Here is a 20956-nt window from a genome sequence, read left to right on the forward strand (position 1 = left end):
TTTTTCAAAAAAGACCATTTTACCTCTAGTATCACTTTCAATTCTGACTTACTAAATAGCAACAAAATAGTCCACTGCAAGCCTAACAGTATGCTAAAGGTTTACATGCTTTATTTCCTTTAATCATCACAACAGCCCTGTAATACAAGACAATATTATTCCCATTTTACAGATGAGGAAACTGAAGTCTTACTATAGTAGTTACTTAACAAAATTACTCAACAAGCAACTAGTAGAGCCAGGATTCAGGGCCACACTTAGAACTCTCCAAAGCCCTCCTCTTCTGGAAGCAGTGTGGTATAGTAGAATGAACAATGGCTTTAAGTAGCTGAATTTGAGCCCCAGCACTAATACCTTTTAGACATTTATCTCTCAGCTTTGTCTGTTTCCTCATCTATGAATAAGGCTAATAATAACCCCTATCCTTCCTAACTCATAAGCTTATTGTGAGAATCAAGATGTGTAAGTACTTTCAAAATCAGGGAAAGTTAGCAAAACACAAACTATTAATGGGAGAGTTGGAGAATATTCAGAAACAGTATAGCACAAAGAGTAGTTAAATGCTCAGACTTTGGAGCCAGACTTCATGTGTTTGAACCCAAGCCCTGCCATTTTCTGGCTGTGTGACCTTAGAAAAGATACTTAACATTTCTGTGCAATGGCTTCTTTAGAAAAGATACTTAACATTTCTGTGCAATGGTTTCTTTGTTAAAATGGAGATAATAATAAAACCAATCTCAGAATTCTGTGAAGATTAAAGTAATGCAGTTTAAATGCTTAGAAATGTTTGTAATATAGAAAGCACTCAAGTGTTAAATGTTTAGAATGCATCCACTTTTGCAAACAAAGCATCATAGATAAAAAAAAAAAAAAAAAAAAAGAGCTCAAATATTTAGTGACAGTAGAAAAAAGCCTAGAAGGTGCCAACATTTTTCTCTCCTTATAGAAATCTGGGTAAATCCCTCTAATTTGGGAAATAAACATTTTGAGTAGTTTCAGTTTTCAAATAAAACTATGTGGCTCCCAAAATGCTTCATCTGTGCAAATACTTAAGATCCTTGTATCTCATTTTCACTTCATTTTAAAGTATCTTTTATCGTTTTATCCAAAAATATCCCACTTGACTTTTTTTAAGTAATTTTGTTAAAGTAATACCACAATTTTGTCAACAGTTTTCAGGCAACTTTTCTTTGCTTCAAACATCCCTCTACACAATCTGACTTCCAAGTCAAAAGCTAACTAAGTAGCTTACCAAGGAAAAATGTAACAATGAGCTGGATCAAAAAGAGACTGTATAATATGTCAAAGGAAATAGCAACAGTCCTAAATGAGCTATTTACCAAGAATAACAAAGAGGAAGTGGTGAAGGACTAATCCTCACAAAAAGAATATAATTTAATAATGTTCTAACCAATTCCTGCACCAGATTAATTTATGGTCAGGTCTGCAGCTGCAGATAGAGTCAGCGTCTGAAACAAAGTTGGCACCTTACTAAGAAATCACAGCTGGGAGTTATCTTAAATTTCCGATATGCAACAAGGAAATGTTGCCAGTGATTCAATAGGTGACAACCCTTTCCATTTTTTTCTTTCTTCTGAGTTGTCAACAAACCGAAACAAAAATGCTCCAGAAGCTCTGGTACTAGCTGAAAGTTAAACATAAAAATTCCACTGCAGTATTTCAAAAAAAAGCTAAAACAACTGAATCTGGGCAGACACCAAATAAGGACTGTTTCTGTCAACATTTATACAGTGCCTCCTGAAATATGTTAACTGTATAGACCACGAGTGTTTCTATAATATAGTTACCATATTTTCCACAATTTAATGACCTCAAGTTTCAATACTGAAGAATAATTATAAATTTCAAAACATTATAGATGCCTCAAAGTAATCCACAAAAAAATGAAAAATTAATTTTGGGTTAAAAACAGATATTCAAATAAAAAGATGGTAACTGTAACTATATTTTATTCTAATATACTATTTAGAGGCCAGATATAACATCTTCTTTACAGTCAGCATTCTGAAACTAGCTCAGTAAATGAAAGTCTATATATATACTGCTGCCACCCCCACCCCCAACCCAGCATTTTTACAACATTCTCAACTAGGCAACTCAATGTTGAGAGGGGGTTTCCCAGACACACCTCTCTGGCAATGTTACTCAAAGCTTCATCTTCTGCAGAAAATCGGTCTTTTACAGGTGTCCTTTTCCTTCCAGAACCAGGAGTCCCCATATTGTCTTCTTAATAGTTTTTTTAACTGTGAAATGTGATCTCACTGTTTTCAACCCTGAAATAAAAAGAAAAAGAATTAACTTAGGATGTTACTCTTTGTACCATTTTAAAGCTTCTTCATACATTCACTTTTAGAAAAGAGAACTTGTATTTATGTATTTACATATAAATTAGTCACCAAATACTTTTTCCTCACTATCAAATTATTCCAACAAATTTTAGAATACTTAAATTTATACTAATTATTAAATCTCCCAATTCTTTTTACCATGCTACCCATAGACAGCAACCTATAAAAATGTGTTATAGGGGCGCCTGGGTGCTCAGTCAGTTGAGTAGCCAAATCTTGATTTTTGGCTCAGGTCAAGATCTCAGGGTTGTGAGATTAATCCCCACCTAAGGCTTGGTGAGGAGTCTGCTGGAGATTCCTTCCCACTGCTCGCACCCCTCCCCCTCCCCACACACGCACGTTTCTCTCAAGTAAATAAATAAATCTTAAAAAAAGAACACTTTGAAACATTAGCCTCAGAAAACTGCAGTCAGCAGTAATTCTTTAAAATTACTACAGCTGTTTCTAAAACTTATTTATATCCCAAAGCAAAAAACATTTCAGAAAGTCATTCATTCAGTCATTCATTCATTCATTCAAAGCTTTGAAAGAACATATTCAAGAAATTTTAAGATAGAACCTTAAACTTACAAAGGTAAGCTGGCTTTTTTTTAAAAAAAATATTTTATTTATTTATTCATGGGAGACACAGAGAGAGAGAGAGAGACAGAGGCAGAAACACAGGCAGAGGGAGAAGCAGGCTCCATGCAGAGAGCCTGATGTGGGACTCGATCGCAGGTCTCCAGGATCAGGCCCTGGGCTGAAGGCAGCCCTAAACCGCTGAGCCACCCGGGCTGCCCCGGTAAGTTGGCTTTTTAGTGTATTTAAGAAACAATTCCAATTAAACAATTACCACATAAAAGAACAAATGAAGATTTATTATTCTGCAATTAACAATAACCAACACTGTCCAAGCAATATCTGAGTGCCTGTAACTGCCAGATACTGTGGAAAGTGCCAAAGACACAGTGACAAACAAAACTGACATAGGCCAATGATTAAGAATATATCTATGGGGGATCCCTGGGTGGCGCAGCTATTTGGCGCCTGCCTTTGGCCCAGGGCACGATCCTGGAGACCCGGGATCGAATCCCACATCGGGCTCCCGGTGCATGGAGCCTGCTTCTCCCTCTGCCTATGTCTCTGCCTCTCTCTCTTTCTCTCTCTGTGACTATTATAAATAAAAATTAAAAAAATTTAAAAAAAAATATATCTATGGATCTAATATTGTTGCTGTTATCATGAAATAGACCCATTTTTACAAAGAGAGAAGAAAAACTCATCTACCAGGATTAAATAATAAGGATAATAAAGATCATCTGACCTTTGAAACACATGGCATTTGAAATTAAAGAGTCCCATAAGAAAATGCATCCCCATTTGCATGACTTCCTTCTTTCCTATACATATTCCTGAGAGGTATAGCTCATTTAGCAAAATACCCATTTACTTAATTTTTTTTCCTAGCTTTAACAAAATAAGCTGGTGAAATTTCATTACACTCTGAGTCACAAAGGAATTCTCAAGTAAGTCTGTCCCAGTAGAATAAACTATATTAAAACTCCAAATGACTTTCACGTGTTGGAATTCACTTGGTTCAGGCAAAATAAAACAGAACCACTTCATTAATTCAGTGTTTATTAAAAAAAAAAAAAGTTCTATCTAATGAAAATTCAGAGCATTTCCCTCTTATCTGACACCATTTCTTATTCCCACATAGCTAACATGCTATGTTTGTCAATCAGAATGAAGACTGATGATAGTTCATTACTCTGCCATAGAAAATTTATCTGGATATGATAAGAAAGGACTCCTTCAAATGGAAATGAAGAGAAGGAATGTGTGTCTGAAAGCAGCAGCTGAGAAGTCCCAGCCACAAATGTGGAAAATTTCTGAAAAGCTCAGTGTTGTTTTTTTCAGAAGTCTCCCATCACCCTTACCTTCAGCATCATTTTAAAGATCAGACACTTAATAGTAATGATGTACAAATACTAGTCACCTACTGAGAAAAAAGCAGGATGTAGTACTTTTCAAAGACTGGCACAACAATTTAACTGATACCACCATGATATCACCCAATATATTCGTCCTTCAGCCGGCCTTCCGAGGACACATTCAAAGACATTCCAAAAAAACAGGAAACAAAAAGAGGCATTTTCTAATTCCAGGAACAAAAAAATAATTACAGAATAAGAAATGAAGATTTTATCAAGAGTTTAACAGTGGTTTCATTAGGAGGAAAGAATTATGGCTGCACTTTTTTTTTTCTTCTTCTTGATTCTCTAACATTTCAATAACACTGGGGAAAGAGAGATGCATTTAAAAATAAACAACTAGATAGATAAATCCAGATTCAAGACGCAAAGAATAAAGTGGCCCCAAAGTGGATCACATCCAAATTAGATACCATATAGTATACAGCTGAGACACACTATCTGATGAAGACACTGCTGGTGGCACTCTTTTGAATGGATATCTGCCTCCTTTTTTTTCCATAATCCATTTCCTTCTTTCTCTAACAAACATTGCCTTAAACCTCAGACCTGGGATCCCTGGGTGGCGCAGCGGTTTGGCGCCTGCCTTTGACCCAGGGCACGATCCTGGAGACCCAGGATCGAATCCCATGTCAGGCTCCCAGTGCATGGAGCCTGCTTCTCCCTCTGCCTGTGTCTCTGCCTCTCTCTCTCATTCTGTGTGACTATCATAAATAAATAAAAAAAAAATTAAAAAAAAAAAAAACCTCAGACCTGCCAGGATACTTCTAGCACACAGATTTACATAAAAGATTATCTTTTCCTAAAAATTATCTTTTCCTCAAAACAAAACTGTTTCAACAGGATCTAAGCTAGCCAGCCCTGAGAGAAAGATGACAAGAGACAAAGGCATAGGATAAGCAGCAAATGGGAACAATGTTCTGTTTTCTCATCCTTCTGGTCCTATCTACAGAGTATCTAGGTATTTACCTGATTCATTGGCCAGGTCCTGTCACCTTTTTCAGGTGCACAGGAGGTAGATCAACGATTAACTATGTCAAAAACAATCTAATATTTTTGAAAGAATTACATGATTTGTACTCTCTAGGCAGACATCCTTACTAATATTAGAAAAAGGTTTTCAGGTCCTATGCAATCCATCTTCAAAATGACAAAAATAAGGATATAGACTCAAAAGGTGATCTCAAACAGATTATTTCCAGTTGCTGATCCTAAAGGACTTTCAGTAAGTTGCTATCGCAAGGAGGTTTCCTCAAGAATACTTTTCTTCAGGAGTCATATTAATCTCTTCCAGCTTTTCCTTGATGGTATTAACCAAATGAAGATCTAAACCTTTACATCCACTGACAAAAACAAAACTGCCCACATTTTTGTCAAGTCCATTACCCAGACAATGTCAACCTGATTTTCTCCAGATGGTTTTGTCATTAAGGATCTATGGGAAAGAAGGGGAAGTCCTTCAAGGATGTTGTGAAATAGAAACCTTCCAAGATAGATAGATATATCAATAAGGCTTTCTTTTCTCCAATGAGCTTCTCACATAATACATTTCTGAAAAATAGGCATTTTGCCACATTAAGTGGCATCTCAATCATGATATTGTTCACTCTTGTGAAAACAAAATAGGTATGTAATATCAGTATGTCACATTCTAAATATAACACACTTAGAGTTCCATCTGGATCCCAATAGTTGCAGCTTCCTTATATCTGAGTATTTCCTTATGGGGAACTCAAAATATTGGCATAAGCCTTTGCATCAAAGTCGTCACTACAGTTAACACTAGTCTATGCAATAAAACATTTGGTCTCTATTCATCAGCAAATCCAATATCTGGAATGGCACTGGAACTAAAGACTGATCCAATATCTGGAATGGCACTGGAACTAAAGACTGAGTGGAACTTCAGCTGTTGCCACTAGAAGAAATATAAAGTGAGAGGATCTGCATTCAACTGCTGCAATGCCCTTTCCCCTACCTGAGGCTTGGTTTCTTCACTTACAGGGCAGATACAACTGTCCAACATGGTTAATGTGAGCTCAAGTGAATTCAGGTACATAGAAGCACATAATAAACCTATAAAGCACTCCATAAATGTTTCAAATGTTTCAAGTGTCTTGAATTAACTACCTCTTTTACATACTTAGCTTATGAAGTATACAAAAGAACAATCCTTGCCTTTCTTTATATTCTTGTACTTTTAAGTAAACAAAAACATCCTCAAGTTATTTCCTCCAGAGTGTATTATATAAAATCATGGCAATGCTAAGAATATTTGCTGAAGCATGGAACAATCTAGAAAAAATAAAAATACCTTTAATTATAATTATTATATTTATTATTATTTACATAAAAAATTAAAAAGAAGAAATGTTTACGGTACTTTGTGACATTCAAAGTCTATTTTTGAAAATCCAAATGAATACACAAGTTTCTAAAGCATGGCCTTATAATGGAAGTTAGTTCTCTTATGAGAACACAAATGACTTAGAAGACAGAGGTCATTAAATGATACACTTAAGATCCGTGCAAATCTTTCTTTTTTTTTTAATTCTTTTATTTATCTATGATAGTCACAGAGAGAGAGAGAGAGAGAGAGAGAGAGAGAGAGAGAGAGGCAGAGACATAGGCAGAGGGAGAAGCAGGCTCCATGCACCGGGAGCCCGATGTGGGACTCGATCCCGGGTCTCCAGGATCACGCCCTGGGCCAAAGGCAGGCGCCAAACCATTGCGCCACCCAGGGATCCCCCGTGCAAATCTTTCGATGTAAATTTTAACTCAAAAAAAAAAAATTCCTCTAAACACTTTCCTCTAGTTAACCTAATATTAGACATATTTTACACATGGTAAAATATTTACAGTTGAAGCACACCTGGGTGGCTCAGTTGCTGAGCATCTGCCTTTGGCTCAGGTCATGATCCCAGGGTCCTGGGATTGAGTCCCACTTTGGGCTCCCTGCATGGAGCCTGCTTCTCCTTCTGCCTAGCAAAAATGTTTCTTAACAGACTGAACTCATGCACCCCATATATTTTATTTTATAGCAATTTTCTAATTTTAGAACCTAAAATTTAAAAAAAATACATCTTTATTGCATGTTTTCCTATTTCTCTCTTGTCTTTGGTTTTATCTTTGTTCTTTGCTGCCTAAGCTTTTGTTGTTCTCCCTAGTACTTCTGTTCTTTTCCTGTTTTCTACTTTATTGCACACTTTTAAGTCTGACCTGTCCTCAGCAATATGTAATTTTCTATCTCCCTTTTATCCTCTGAATGTAGTTCATACACACATTTCTGAGGTACTTTTTTTTTTTTTTTTTTTAGTATAGTTGACACTGAGATACTTTTTGAAAGGCATAGGGAAGGGAGGGAATTTTAATTAAAAATGCCTTACTTCTCAGGCATAATAATGCAGTTGTTGGTTAAAAGTACACCTTCATAATTTGGTTTCTGCACAGTTGATGAAAATAGTATTGTAAATCATGTCAAACATACAGCTCGTGAGAGTTCATTTATTTAAAAATGGTTAGCAAGGAAGGAAGTGCAACCATTGGCATGTCATCTTATGAAAGGAGGAAATGGAAAGATGATCAATTGTTTTGGATGTAGGAGAATATTACGTATTCAAAATAGGAGATTTAAAACAAAAACAAAAACAAAAACAAAAAACAAAATAGGAGATTTTAAGAAACATTTTTAGAGATGAGATTTAGTTTGAGATTTAGTTTGTGTTTAGCATCTATCTTTCATAGCCCGCCAGGTCTTCCAGTGTTGCCTCATATATACATATTTTCATTTTGTACTTTGCCTCAATTTCTAGATGTACCTTTTATCCTTTCTGTAGGTTCTGTTAATGATTTATCCATTTTGTGTAATGTCCTCATCTAGATATTTGTAGGATTGATGTCTTTTAAGAGTTAATTCTTTTCTCCTGTCTGCCCCCCTCCCATTTGCTCCTGCCCCTGCCCTTCCCCCTTCGTTTTTTTCTCTTCTAGCCAGTAATGGAGGCATTCCCTCCTTTGCCTATAATCTTCCAAATGTATACTATTACTATTGGTATTCTTCCATACTGTGACTACCTTTGCTTTCCTTTTGAGTTTCAAATCAAGATTTTTTTAATTAAAATGACCATTTCCCATGACTTTTGTTCACTTAAGTCATCTGCCTTTCTCAACCAGTTATTCTTTTTTACAACATTTTTTTTTAAAGATTTATTTATTTATTCATTCAGAGAGAGCGAGAGAGAGGCAGAGACACAGGCAGAGGGAGAAGCAGGCTCCATGCAGGGAGCCCGATGTGGGATCCCAGGTCTCCAGAATCGCGCCCTGGGCTGCAGGCGGCGCTAAACCGCTGCACCACCAGGGCTGCCCCTACAACATTTATTATACACATTTTGAAACTAACAGAATAGTTGAAAAGGGTTCTACTATTAACACTCATGTACTTACTACTTGGATTCCGCTGTTAATATGTTACTGTACTTTATCACCCACTATCCCTTTGTCCATTCCTCTATTATTTTTAAGATTTTATTTACTCATGAGAGACACAGAGAGAGAGGGAGAGACATAGGCAGAGGGAGAAGCAGGCTCCATGCAGAGAGCCCGATGTGGGACTCCATCCCGGAACTCCAGGATCACGCCCTAGGCCAAAGGCAGACGCTCAACTGCTGAGCCACCCAGGCATCCCTCCTCTATTCATTATTATATCTTTTTTGTTTGTTTTTGTTTTCTTGGGGATGCATTCCAAAATGAGCCCCGTGTCAGGCTCCCTGCTCAACAAGGAGTCTGCTTCTCTCTCTCCTTTCTCCCTTTGCCCCTCCCCCTGCTCATGCTCACTCTCTCAAATAAAATCTTAAAATAAAATACAGGGGGATCCCTGGGTGGCTCAGCGGTTTAGCACCTGCCTCTGGCCCAGGGCGGGGTCCTGGGGTCCCAGGATCGAGTCCCGCCTTGGGCTCCTGGCATGGAGCCTGCTTCTCCCTCCTCCTGTGTCTCTGCCTCTCTCTCTCTCTCTCTCTCTCTCTCTCTCTCATAAATAAATAAATAATTTTTAAATAAATCTTTAAAAAAAAATACATACCCTTTTCTCTTCCCAACAAATACGTACTGCAAATATGCAAAGCACTCTGTAGATAATAATTACTGTCTTACAAGGGGATAAAGGAGTAAGGGGGAAAATTAAAATGGCAAAGAAAAAGTCAGAGAAAAAGTATTTCTACTATTTCTGCATACCATTTTTAAATGGTGTTCTCTGAAGCACAAAAACTTTTATTTTGAGGAAGTCGATTTACCTATTTTTTCTTTTGTTGTTTAATTTGATGTCATTTCTTTTTTTTTTTTTTTAAGATTTATTTTTTAGAGAAAGAAAGAGAGAAGCAGGAGTGGCACAGGGAGAGGGAGAGAGAATCCCAAGCAGATTCCATGCTAAGCACAGAGCCCAGCAGAGGGCTCAATCCCATAACCCTGAGATCAGGCCTGAGCAGAAACCAAGAGTCTGATGCTCAACTGACTGTACTACCCAGGCACTCCTATTTGATGTCATTTCTAGGAAAGCACTGCTTATCCCCAAATCTCAATGATTTATTCCTATGTTTTCTTCTTAGAGTTTTACAACTTTAGCTCTTACTTTTAAACCTATGGTCCGTTTTGAGCTAATTTTTATATATGGTGCTGAGGCAGGGTACCAATATTATTCTATTGCCTATGGATATCCATTTGTTCCAGGATCATTTGTTGCAAAGACTATTCTTTCCACAACTAAATGACTTTGGCAGCCTTGTCAAAAACCAATCAACCAAAAAGGAAGGGTTTATGCATGGACCCTCAAAGCTATTCCAATGATCTATCTATATAAATCTATATACATAGATAGATAGATATATCCTTCTGTCTGTATCACATTGCCTTGATTACTGTAGATTTGCAGAAGTTTTAAAATTGAGAAGAGTGCATCTTTCAACTTTGTTCTTCTTAAGATTTTACTGGCTATTCTAAGTCCCTTATATTTCCATGTAAATTTTAGAATCGGCATGTCAATTTTTTTAAAAAAGGCAGCTGAGATTTTGATAAAGATTACATAGAATCTATAGACCAATTTGGGAAATATTGCCATCTTCACAATATTAAGATTCCAATCCATTAACATGGGATGTCTTTCCATTTACTCAGGTCTTTAATTTCATTCCACTATGTTTTGTGGCTTTCAATGAATTACTGTACTTCTTTTATTAAATTTATTCCTAGGTCAAATGGATATAAAAGTTTCTATAAAATGTAAAATGCTATGGAAATATATCACCAACACCAAAAAACAAAACATCTAAAATCACAATAAGCAAAAGAGAAGGTAGTGAAGTAAAATTCAGAAATAAATCCTAAGGCTAAGGTTAATTTTAGTTGAGCCATGGGTGGGCGGAAGAATTACATATTTTCAAACACAAATATAACCTAACATTACACCTATATACTTAGTGGGAAGGCAGTTTTCACTATTTCCAATTTACTAGATATGCAAAAACAATAAAAAGAACTGGAAGTTCTTTTACTGAATTGTACAAGTGTGCGTTTCTTTATGGAGTATATAAAATTATTACTGAAATACTTCTTCAACCAAAAAAATGAAAATCAAAACTAACATGATAGAAGCAAGTAACTAACCTCTGTTACTAATAATAAAATAGAAGGAACCAGAAGTCCCAAAAGAAAGAACTTTAAGTTCTTTAAGCCTTAGACCTTAGGCTCTCCTTCTGATTAAGATGACCTCTATTGGGCAGGCTGGGTGGCTCAGTGGTTTAGCGCCACTGTCAGCCCAGGGTGTGATCCTGGAGACCCGGGATGGAGTCCCACGTCGGGCTAGCTGCATGGAGCCTGCTTCTCCCTCTACCGCTCACGCTTGCTCTCTTTCTGTGTCTCTCATAAATAAATAAATAATCTATAAATAAATAAATAAATACATACATACATACATTTTAATTTTGTGTTAGTCTTTAGTAAAACCAAAGATAAAACTGAAAATGACCCAAGCTGACAACAACAGCTTTAAGTCAAGGCCAGCCATCATGATGTAATAAATTATGGCAGGAGAAAACTCATAGGAAGGAAGCAAAGACAAGGACACTTTTGATATTATGCCTATCAGGTGCAAAAAGATAACAAAATGCCATGTAAAGTATGACTGCAAATATGTAAAACTTTATACACAGGAACAATGAACAATAAAGGCAATGTGTAAAAAAAGAATTATCCTTTTGTCCTAAGTTTTATATACTATTGATAATCACTTTAGTAAAAAAATTATTTAAGCTGAAAGCCACAATTATGGGCCACTTCACAGTATGATAATACAAGCCTATAACATCAACTAACTTTAAAACAATATTAACAAACTGATAAAGGGGAAAGATTCATTAAGTCTGTCAGAACAGGAGCACCTGGGTGGCTCAGTGGTTGAGCATTTGCCTTCAGCCCAGGGCATGATCCCGGAGTTCTGGGATGGAGTCCCACGTCAGGGGTCAGGCTCCCTGCAGGGAGCCTGCTTCTACCCCTGCCTATGTCTCTGCCTCTCTCTGTGTGTCTCATGAATAAATAAATAAAATCTTAAAAAAAAAAAAAAAGTCAGAACAATTGCAAAGCAGAACTATAAAAATTTATGTTGGTCATCTCTGGTAAAACTGTAATCTCCTAATAGATATTACAGTGACCATCACTTCTTTAGGCATAATGACATTTTAAGTAAGTGAAAAACACATTGCTAATTTTAAATAGAATGAGCACCACTGGATTAACCTTTAAAATTAAAAATCTAACTTGGATCAAAAGGTCAAAATTAGAACAAAGAAGCAAGCATTAATGTCCTCTGAAGTCCTGGGAAAAAAACAATTTTTAATTCCGTAACTTTTTATTATCAAAGCAAAATCCTCTCAAATCATCAGCTTTCCTTGAGGATCTCTACCCACATAGCTCACTGACTGGAAAAGAAAATAGTAGTGCTATGAGATACTTTTATTGCATAAAGGGAGAGGCCAACATTTCCCCTCTCTGGAACCATGTTGGTCAGGTTTGTGTAGCTTAAACCTGTCTTAGAAAGGGCAAAGTAATACTTTGAAATGGTAGGCAAGACACCGATCAAGCCCATAAAAGGAAGTCAACAAGATATAATGCAATATAAGTACAATGTTCACAAGGGAATAATTAGAGAAGAGATCCAAGCTGACGGCACAGCTACAAGAATAGCTAATCCAAATGCCATGCAATCTAAAGCCACATGCAATGAGCTTCCACTTTAGATACATGACTTCTGCTCATAAAAGACCTAACATCAACACCTGGGTGGCTCCTTTATATACAAATAAGGACAAACTGACCCACCTTCCTCCCATACCTGCCCATCCACCGCAGCCTACCACATACACATACGGAAAAATAGATTAATATCATTAATAACTTCCCAGATGTTAAGGACATAAGTTTCCAGGTTTAAAGGGCCCATAAAATGCTCAACACAAGTCCTGAGTCCATACCAAAGTATTTCATAGTAAATTACCACAGTGAATTTCAAACACTGAAGACAATTTTATAAGCTTCTACGGGTAAGAAAATTGGGTTACATAGAAAGAATAAACAATTAGGATGGCTTTAAACTTTTAAAAGTAATTCTGGAAATGAGGAACCTGGGTGGCTCAGTCAGTTGAGTGACCAACTCTTGATTTCAGCTCAAAGTCATGATCTCAAGGTAGTGTAGTGGGATCAAGTCCCACACAGGGTTCCTTGCTCAGCACAGTCTGCTTGAGATGCTCTCTCTCCCTCCCCCTGTGCCCTTCGTCCTGCTCATGTTCCCTCCCTCTCTCCCAGATAGATAGACAGATAGATAAAAACCTTCCTTAAAAAGAAAGTAATTCTGGGGACATCTGGGTGGCTCAGTGGTTGAGCATCTGCCTTTGGCCCAGGGTGTGATCCTGGAATTCCAGGATCGAGTCCCACATCGGGCTCCCTGCATGAAGCCTACTTCTCTCTCTACCTTTCTCTGCCTCTCTCTCTCTCTCTGCCTCTGTCTCTCATTAATTAATATATAAAATCTTAAAAAAAAAAAGTAATTCTGGAAAGAAGAGGGCAATAGAGTGATGAATTCAAACTTCTGAAAGAAATCTACAGACAACATATAAGCAGTCTATTGCCCAGTCAAACCATTCTCCTTCTCATACTTGATGATTAAAGACATTTTTAGACATGCAAGGTCTCAAAATTTTCCCTCTTGTATGCCCTGTCAATAAGCTACTAGAGGATATACTTCATCAAATAAAAGAGAAAATCAAAAGAGTAATTCGTTCCAAAGAGTCATCCAGGGACTCAGGCTCCTTTCATGTGGTGACTACTCCTCTACCATTGCTTCCCAACTCACAACCAACAGAGATGTGAGTGAGACATATACTTGAATCGTGTTAAACCACTAAAACTTGGGGGTTGTTTGTTAAAGTAGGTTAGTCTATCCTGACTAACAGAAACAAAAAAGTGGTTGAGCTATTCCACTTTTCAAAAAATTGGACCACATATTAAGTAGAAATACATGTATGGAGGGAAGGTGAGGTGGAACTGCAGAGTTGGGAAGGAAATGGTGCCCAGAGAGTGACTGACATGTAAAATGGTATTGTGATTGCGTGGAGAGGAAGAGGTACATTAGAGAATATGTATAAGAACTTCTAGGATAACTGTAATGTTCATTTCTTGACCTAGGTAGTGAGACACAGATGCTCATTTTATTGTTTTCTTCAAACCGTATTTTGTTTTATACTTCTCCATATTTCACAAATAAACTATTTTATTCAAAATAAATTAGATGGCTGGATGGGATGAGGCACTTGAAAAAACTGTTGGAGCATCTGGGAAAAATAAGGTGAACAGAAAACTAAGCAAAGAAAGGAAACTCCCCAGAAGCCTCCCTGGAAAAACTGAAAGTTAAACAAGAAAAAAAAAACTTGGTACAATATTTGGCTGAGCAGTAAATAATATTTATTTAGTTATAATGAAAACACCAACTATTGATTTAAATTGCAAAACTGGAATGCTGCACAGAGGAGAGGAAGAAATAATGAAGAAATACAAAATAACAATAAAAACCACCAGTAATATTTCTTTAACTGCACATACATGTTTTTCAAACAAAAGTAGGTTTATAAAGTATGTACTGTTTTGTAAGATACTTCTTTTAACTGCACATATATGCTTTTAAACAAAAACGGATTTATAAAGTAGATGCTATTTTATAATCAGCTATGCCAGATGGACTCTAAGGTGACTCTCCACCATTATCCCCCCTTCTTCTGTTCCTACCTTAGTGTAAACACCTCCCAAAGAATGTAGCCAGGACTTGTGACTTGCTTCTAATCAACAGAATATGACAAAGGTTATGAGATGTCATTCCCATGATTGTGTTACATTATATAATATTAGTCAGTTAGCAGACTTGCTCTAGACTCTCCTTGATGATCTGACCAAGTGGTCATATCAGGAAATAACCACGGAGCCAAGAAATTCAAGTTGCTTCTAAGAGCTGAGAGCAGCCTTTAGGAGCTTGAAGACAGCTTCTACATAATCTTTAGTTATTCTAAAGCAACCTTTAGTGAGCAAGAAGCTTCAGTCCTAAAAATCACAAAGAAATTAATTCTGCCAAAAACCTCAGTAAGCTTGGAGATGAATTTTTATCTTGTAAGTCCCCAGGAGAGAATTCCGGCCAGCCACACACAACACCTTGATTATAGTCTCATGAGACCCTATGCAGAGGAGCCAGCTCAGCCATGCTAACTCCTGTCCCCACAGAAACTATAGGATAACAAATGTGTGTTGTTTTAAGCTCTAAATTTGTTTTTTGGTCTTTTTTTAAAAAGATTTTATTTATTTATTCATGAGAGACACACACAGAGAGAGGCAGAGACATAGGCATAGAGAGAATCAGGCTCCATGCAGAAAGCCCGACGTGGGACTCGATCCCGAGACTCTAAGATCACACCCAGAGCTGAAGGCAGACGCTTAACCGCTGAGCCACCAAGGTGTCCTTAAGCTCTAAATTTGTGTAACTTGTTACACAACACAGAAAACAAATGCAACAGTTTTTAAAACTTAGGGTGAGGGCAGCCTCGGTGGTGCTGCGGTTTAGCGCCACCTTCAGCCCAGGGTGTGATCCTGGAGACCGGGGATCGAGTCCCAGGTCAGGCTCCTTGCATGGAGCCTGCTTCTCCCTCTGCCTGTGTCTCTGTCTCTCTCTCTCTCTCTCTCGCTCGCTCTCTCTCTTGCTCTGTGTCTCTTGTGAATAAATGAAATAAAATCTTTTTTAAAAATATAAATCAATCAATAAATAAATAAATAAATCTATCTATCTATCTTAGGGTGAAAAGAAAAAAACCTCTGGATGAATGAATTCAGCAAAGTACAGAAATTAAAAAAATCAACACACACACACGCACACACAATCAACGCACACACAATCAACACACACACACGCACACCCCAGTTGCATTTCTATACACTAGCTATGAACAATCCAAAAAGGAAATTAAGAAAACCATTCCATGTACAAAAGCATCAAAAAGAATACTTAGGAAAAAACTTAACCAAGGAGGCCTGTACACTGAAAACTACCAAACAGTGCTGAAAGAAATAAAAAGACACATGAATAAATGGAGAGCTTCCCTGTGTTCAATTGAAGACTTAAATTGTTAAAATGTCAATACTACTCAAAGCCATCTACAGATTCAATGCACTATCAAATCTCAATGATTTTTTGTAGAAATAGAAAAACCCATCCTTAAATTAAAATTCATATGAAATCTTAAGGGACCCTGAATAGCCAAAACAATCTTGAAAAAGAACAAGTTGGAGTTATCATACTTCCTGATTTCAAAACTTAACTAGAAAGCTACAGTAACCAAAACAGTGTGTTACTGGCATATAACACAAACAAAAATACCTCATAGTAGATCGAAGAATTAAGTGCAAGCTAAAACTACAAAACTTCTAGAAGAAAACATACACAAAAACTTCATGACATTGCATTTGGTGATGATTTCTTGGATATAACGCCAAAAGCCCAGGCAACAAAAAAAGGAGATAAATTGACCTTCATCAAAATAAAAACTTTGTGCATCAAAGGACATTAACAACAACCACAAAAAAAGTGACCCACAGGATGGGAGAAAATATTTGCAAATTGTACATCTAACAAGGGATTAATATACCCAGAATAAATAGATAACTCCCAAAATTCAACAACAATAATGAACAGCCCAATTCAAATATAGGGAAAGGACTTGAATAGATATTTCTCCAAAGATAGATAAATGAGGGGGATCCCTGGGTGGCTCAGCGGTTTAGCACCTGCCTTCGGCCCAGGGTGATCCTGGAGTCCTGGGATGGAGTCCCACATCGAGCTCCCTGCAGGGAGCCTGCTTCTCCCTCTGCCTTTGTCTCTGCCTCTCTCTTTTTCTGCGTCTCTCATAAATAGGTAAATAAAAGCTTAAAAAGAAAAAAAAAAAAGAAGATAGATAAATGGCCAACAAGCACATGAAAAGATGCTCCACATCACTAGTTATTAGGGAAATACACATCAAAACCAAAATGAGACACCACCTCACCCATTAGAATGGCTATTATTAAAAAAATAAAAATAAAAACAAGTGTGTCAAAGATGCAGAGAAACTGGAACCCCTGTACACTGTGGGTAGGACTGTAAAATGATCAGCCACTATGGAAAATAGGTATGGCAATTCCTCAAAAAATTAAACACCCAATTATTACATGATCCAACAATTGTACTTATGGGTATAAACCCAAAGGAAATGAAAGCAGAGACTCAAATAGGTATTCACACACTCGTATTCATAGATAGCAGCATTATTCACAACAGCATTATTCACAATGTGGTAAAAGCTAATCAAGTGTCCATCTACGGACAAAGGGATAAACAGAATGTGGTATATACATACAATGGAATGTTATTCAGTCTTAAAAAGGAGCTAAAATCTCATGTATGCTATAACTTGGATGAACCTTGAGAATATTGTGCTAAGTGAAACAAGCCAGTCACAGAACAGAAATACATGATTCTACTTACATCAAGTGCTTAAAGTAATCAAATTAATAGAAAGAATAGGGGTTGCCAGGTGCTGTGGGGAACAAGGAGTTATTTTTTAACGGGAGCTGAGTTTCAGTTTGGGATAAGAAAGTTCTGGAGACGGGTGGTGATGAAGGCTGTGCAACAGTGTGAATGTATTTAACACCACTGAATTGTATACTTAAAGATGATTAAAACTATAAATTTTATATTATGCATATTTTAACATAGTTTTTTTAAAAACCCATTTGGATGGATAATAAACCATGCATTGGGGTAAGCCAGGCAGGCAATGACTATCTCATTTCTTTGACTATCCACTTAGATATGGCAATATCCATGACAAGGAAAAAGACATCTAATCTAAAACTGATTTTTTTTTTCTATCTTTAATCCGAAAATCCTTGGGTCAATTTACTGAAATCCTTCTTTTTTTCCCTTTTTTAAATAGCAACAACATGTATGCTTACTAATTGTACTTTTTATTGTCATAAATTACTTAAACCATTTAACAGGGAAATAAATATTTTAACATCCTAATCGTCTGCATATAGTATACTCTATCTTACTTGGAAAACAGAGCCAAAAGAGTGCTCCTGGCTGTTAAAATGTTTCAACTTAGGAAAGTGGGGGATACAGAAAGAATAACAAAGTGATCAGAAAAAAAGTAACTCTAAAATTAGTTTCCTAAAACAGTAAAGCTATGTTATATCAAAACTAGTTAAGATTTCGGTGTTTGTAATGAAAAAAACAACTAGGATATACAAGGTTCAAAGTGAAAACAATGAAAAAGTTGAACTATGATTTTTTTTTTTTTTTTAAGAAGAGTTTTAGGGGATCCCTGAGTGGCTCAGTGGTTTGGCGCCTGCCTTCGACCTGGGGCATGAGCCTGGAGTCCCGGGATGGAGTCCCACATCGGGCTCCCTGCATGGAGCCTGCCTCTCTCTCTTTCACTGTCTCTCTCATGAGTAAATAAATAAAATCTTAAAAAAAAGAAAAAAAAGAGTTTTAACATTTCACTTCTGAGGACACACTTGTACTCCAAAGCTTTTCCCAACCTCTTTTCCACTTTCTGTTCTGCACGATCCTCTGTTTTGTTTTGTATTGTCTTGTTTTGTTTTGTTTTTTCAGTAGGGGAAGGCTGAGACCTGAGACAGGGAAGGGATAATAGGAATAAATCAGATAACAGGAACAGAAAAAAAGAAAAAAAAGGAAAAATTCTCAAGTTTACTTTTTCTCCTTACACCGAATACATTATTAAATACATTGTCATTACCAAATGCAAATAATCCAAATTTCTGAGGGCAAGGAAAAACTAAATTTCTTGGAGCTACAACCTAATCTAAAGCAAAAGAAAGGAAAGCATCTTCAGGCTTTGAGTCTGTAAATTAAGTTTGCACTGCATGCGGAATTCTTCAAACAACCTTGACTGTAATACAAGGCTGCAGTTTAATATGGTGACAGAAACCTTGAATAAATGGGTGGAGCACTAAGCCCTTTAAACAGCTTTCTAGCCTAAGAAGTAAAATCAGTTAAAGAACTTTAAACTCAAGTGCCTCACTCACTAAGTATAGAAAATACCAAGGTCTTCATGAGAAAGCACATGATACACAGAGGCAGCTGTGCTGGGAGATAGAATCTGGTAACAGCCTCGAGTTATTTTTAAAGAGATAACTTCATGATAATGTACATGAGACTGTAGCAGTTCTATGGGAAGAAGAGAATATGAACTCAAAATAATCCTGTAAAATAGTCTTTTGTTCCTGGTGTCCTTTTGATCTAAAGATATATGTGTAAGTCTCTGAACTAAACTAGTTCAACTAGGGCTATGGCCTCCCTATGCCAGTATCAGGAATGGTTTGCCTGTTGTAAAACATTTGACTGATCACTCTTAACCCAAAACATATCAATACTGGTACAATACTGTGCTCCTCCTTCTGCACATTCTTCTAAAATACTTTCCTCATTAGTTTTCCTTAATCATGCTTAAAAATCATTCTTTAAAAAGGAAGACAAAAAGGGGGAAAAAATGATCCTGGAATATGCACACTAAGCAGATTTTCACCCCAAAACTTAGCCTTAATCGTCTGAAGGCAAATGTCCTCTATAAGCTCACTCTTCTGTGGTTGCCACTTTTCCTAAACCGCAGGCCTTCCTGACTTGCAGCAGGGCCAGGACAGATTACAGTTATGTGGTAGGTTCTGTCAGACAAGCTTTGACAAGGCCTCAAAATAGACCCTGGGCATCAGCCAGAGAAACTGCCACTCATAAGTTCCAACTTCAACATCAGACATTAGCCCCTCAGTATTTTTTTCTCTCTAGCCTCTCTGATTTTAAAAGGGCAAAAGTTCCTGAGTCATGAGTGAGCTGTATAATACAGAAATTGAACTTTTAAACGCTTAATTTGCTCACATACAATTTACAGAATACAAACTGAATCTGTACCTATCCCCTGCCTTGGGAAATTAATCCATCAGTAACACTCTGGTTTGCAAAAGGATTTTTGAATCTCAAACTCTACAGAGGTTTATTTTATTATGAATAGACTAAGGATGTGAAAGGTAAAGGAAGACAGAAGGTGGACTGTTTTCTATGCATAATAATATAGTAGCAGATTTCAGCAGGGCAAGAAGTTAAACCATATACAATATTTTTAATTGATATGGTCATAAAATCCCAAAACAACCAACTGACTACAAAATGTATTCATTTAACTATTACCAAATATAAATGGTTTGCCTATAACACCAGTCTTCAAGCTACAGTATTTTTTACCTTTACCAGTACAAACAAAATTAACCACCTATCACTCTGAAATATTTAAGACTGCCTTATAAAATACAAGTTAATATTTTTTAAAATGGAAAGGATAAAGAGCTCCTTTCTCCTACAAGGTTGAGAAAGAAGATAACTTCTATTATAAAGTCCAATATAAGACTGAAACAAATTTATGAATCTCCTCAACTTAAGCCCCAACTTTGCAATCACTCTTTCAGAAATATATACCATATACATACTTACGGACTAGTGCAAAGACATATACTAGTTGTTCACTATAGCAACATTTGTAGAAAGCTAGAAACAACCTAAATGTCTGCTAATATGGAATGGTATAATAAATCATGGACAATAAATAAATTATGGTTTGTCTACACTATGCAGGACATCCGGTCTTTTTAAAAAACCACAGGGACACATGTGCTAATACAAAAAAATCCCCAAGATGTGTCAAAGGTAAGAATGAAAGAAGAAAGTTCTCCTAAACATAGGTGATTACATATGTAATAGAAAATTTGGATTAGAATATAGAGGAAAGGGATCCCTGGGTGGCACAGTGGTTTGGTGCCTGCCTTTGGCCCAGGGCGCGATCCTGAAAACCCGGGATCGAATCCCACGTCGGGCTCCCGGTGCGTGGAGCCTGCTTCTCCCGCTGCCTGTGTCTTTGCCTCTCTCTCTCTCTCTCTCTCTCTCTCTCTCTCTCTGTGTGTGTGACTATCCTAAATAAATAAAAATTAAAA

The 20956-nt window shown here is 36.9% G+C and overlaps 1 protein-coding gene across 15 annotated transcripts in view; it reads right to left on the bottom strand.

The window, feature by feature from the left end:
- The window catches only part of LRRFIP2 (LRR binding FLII interacting protein 2), a 112350-nt gene that overhangs the window by 83942 nt on the left and 7452 nt on the right, over nucleotides 1–20956 (bottom strand). For all 15 annotated transcript variants that reach the window (XM_055321670.1, XM_055321674.1, XM_055321672.1 and 12 more), the window contains exon 2: nucleotides 2150–2294. In XM_055321670.1, the coding sequence (XP_055177645.1) occupies nucleotides 2150–2239 (90 nt within the window). In that variant the 5' untranslated portion in view covers nucleotides 2240–2294. The remainder of the gene's footprint in view (nucleotides 1–2149; nucleotides 2295–20956) is intronic.

Source organism: Nyctereutes procyonoides, unplaced genomic scaffold (assembly GCF_905146905.1).
Source record: "Nyctereutes procyonoides isolate TBG_1078 unplaced genomic scaffold, NYPRO_anot_genome, whole genome shotgun sequence".
Lineage (NCBI taxonomy): Eukaryota > Metazoa > Chordata > Mammalia > Carnivora > Canidae > Nyctereutes > Nyctereutes procyonoides.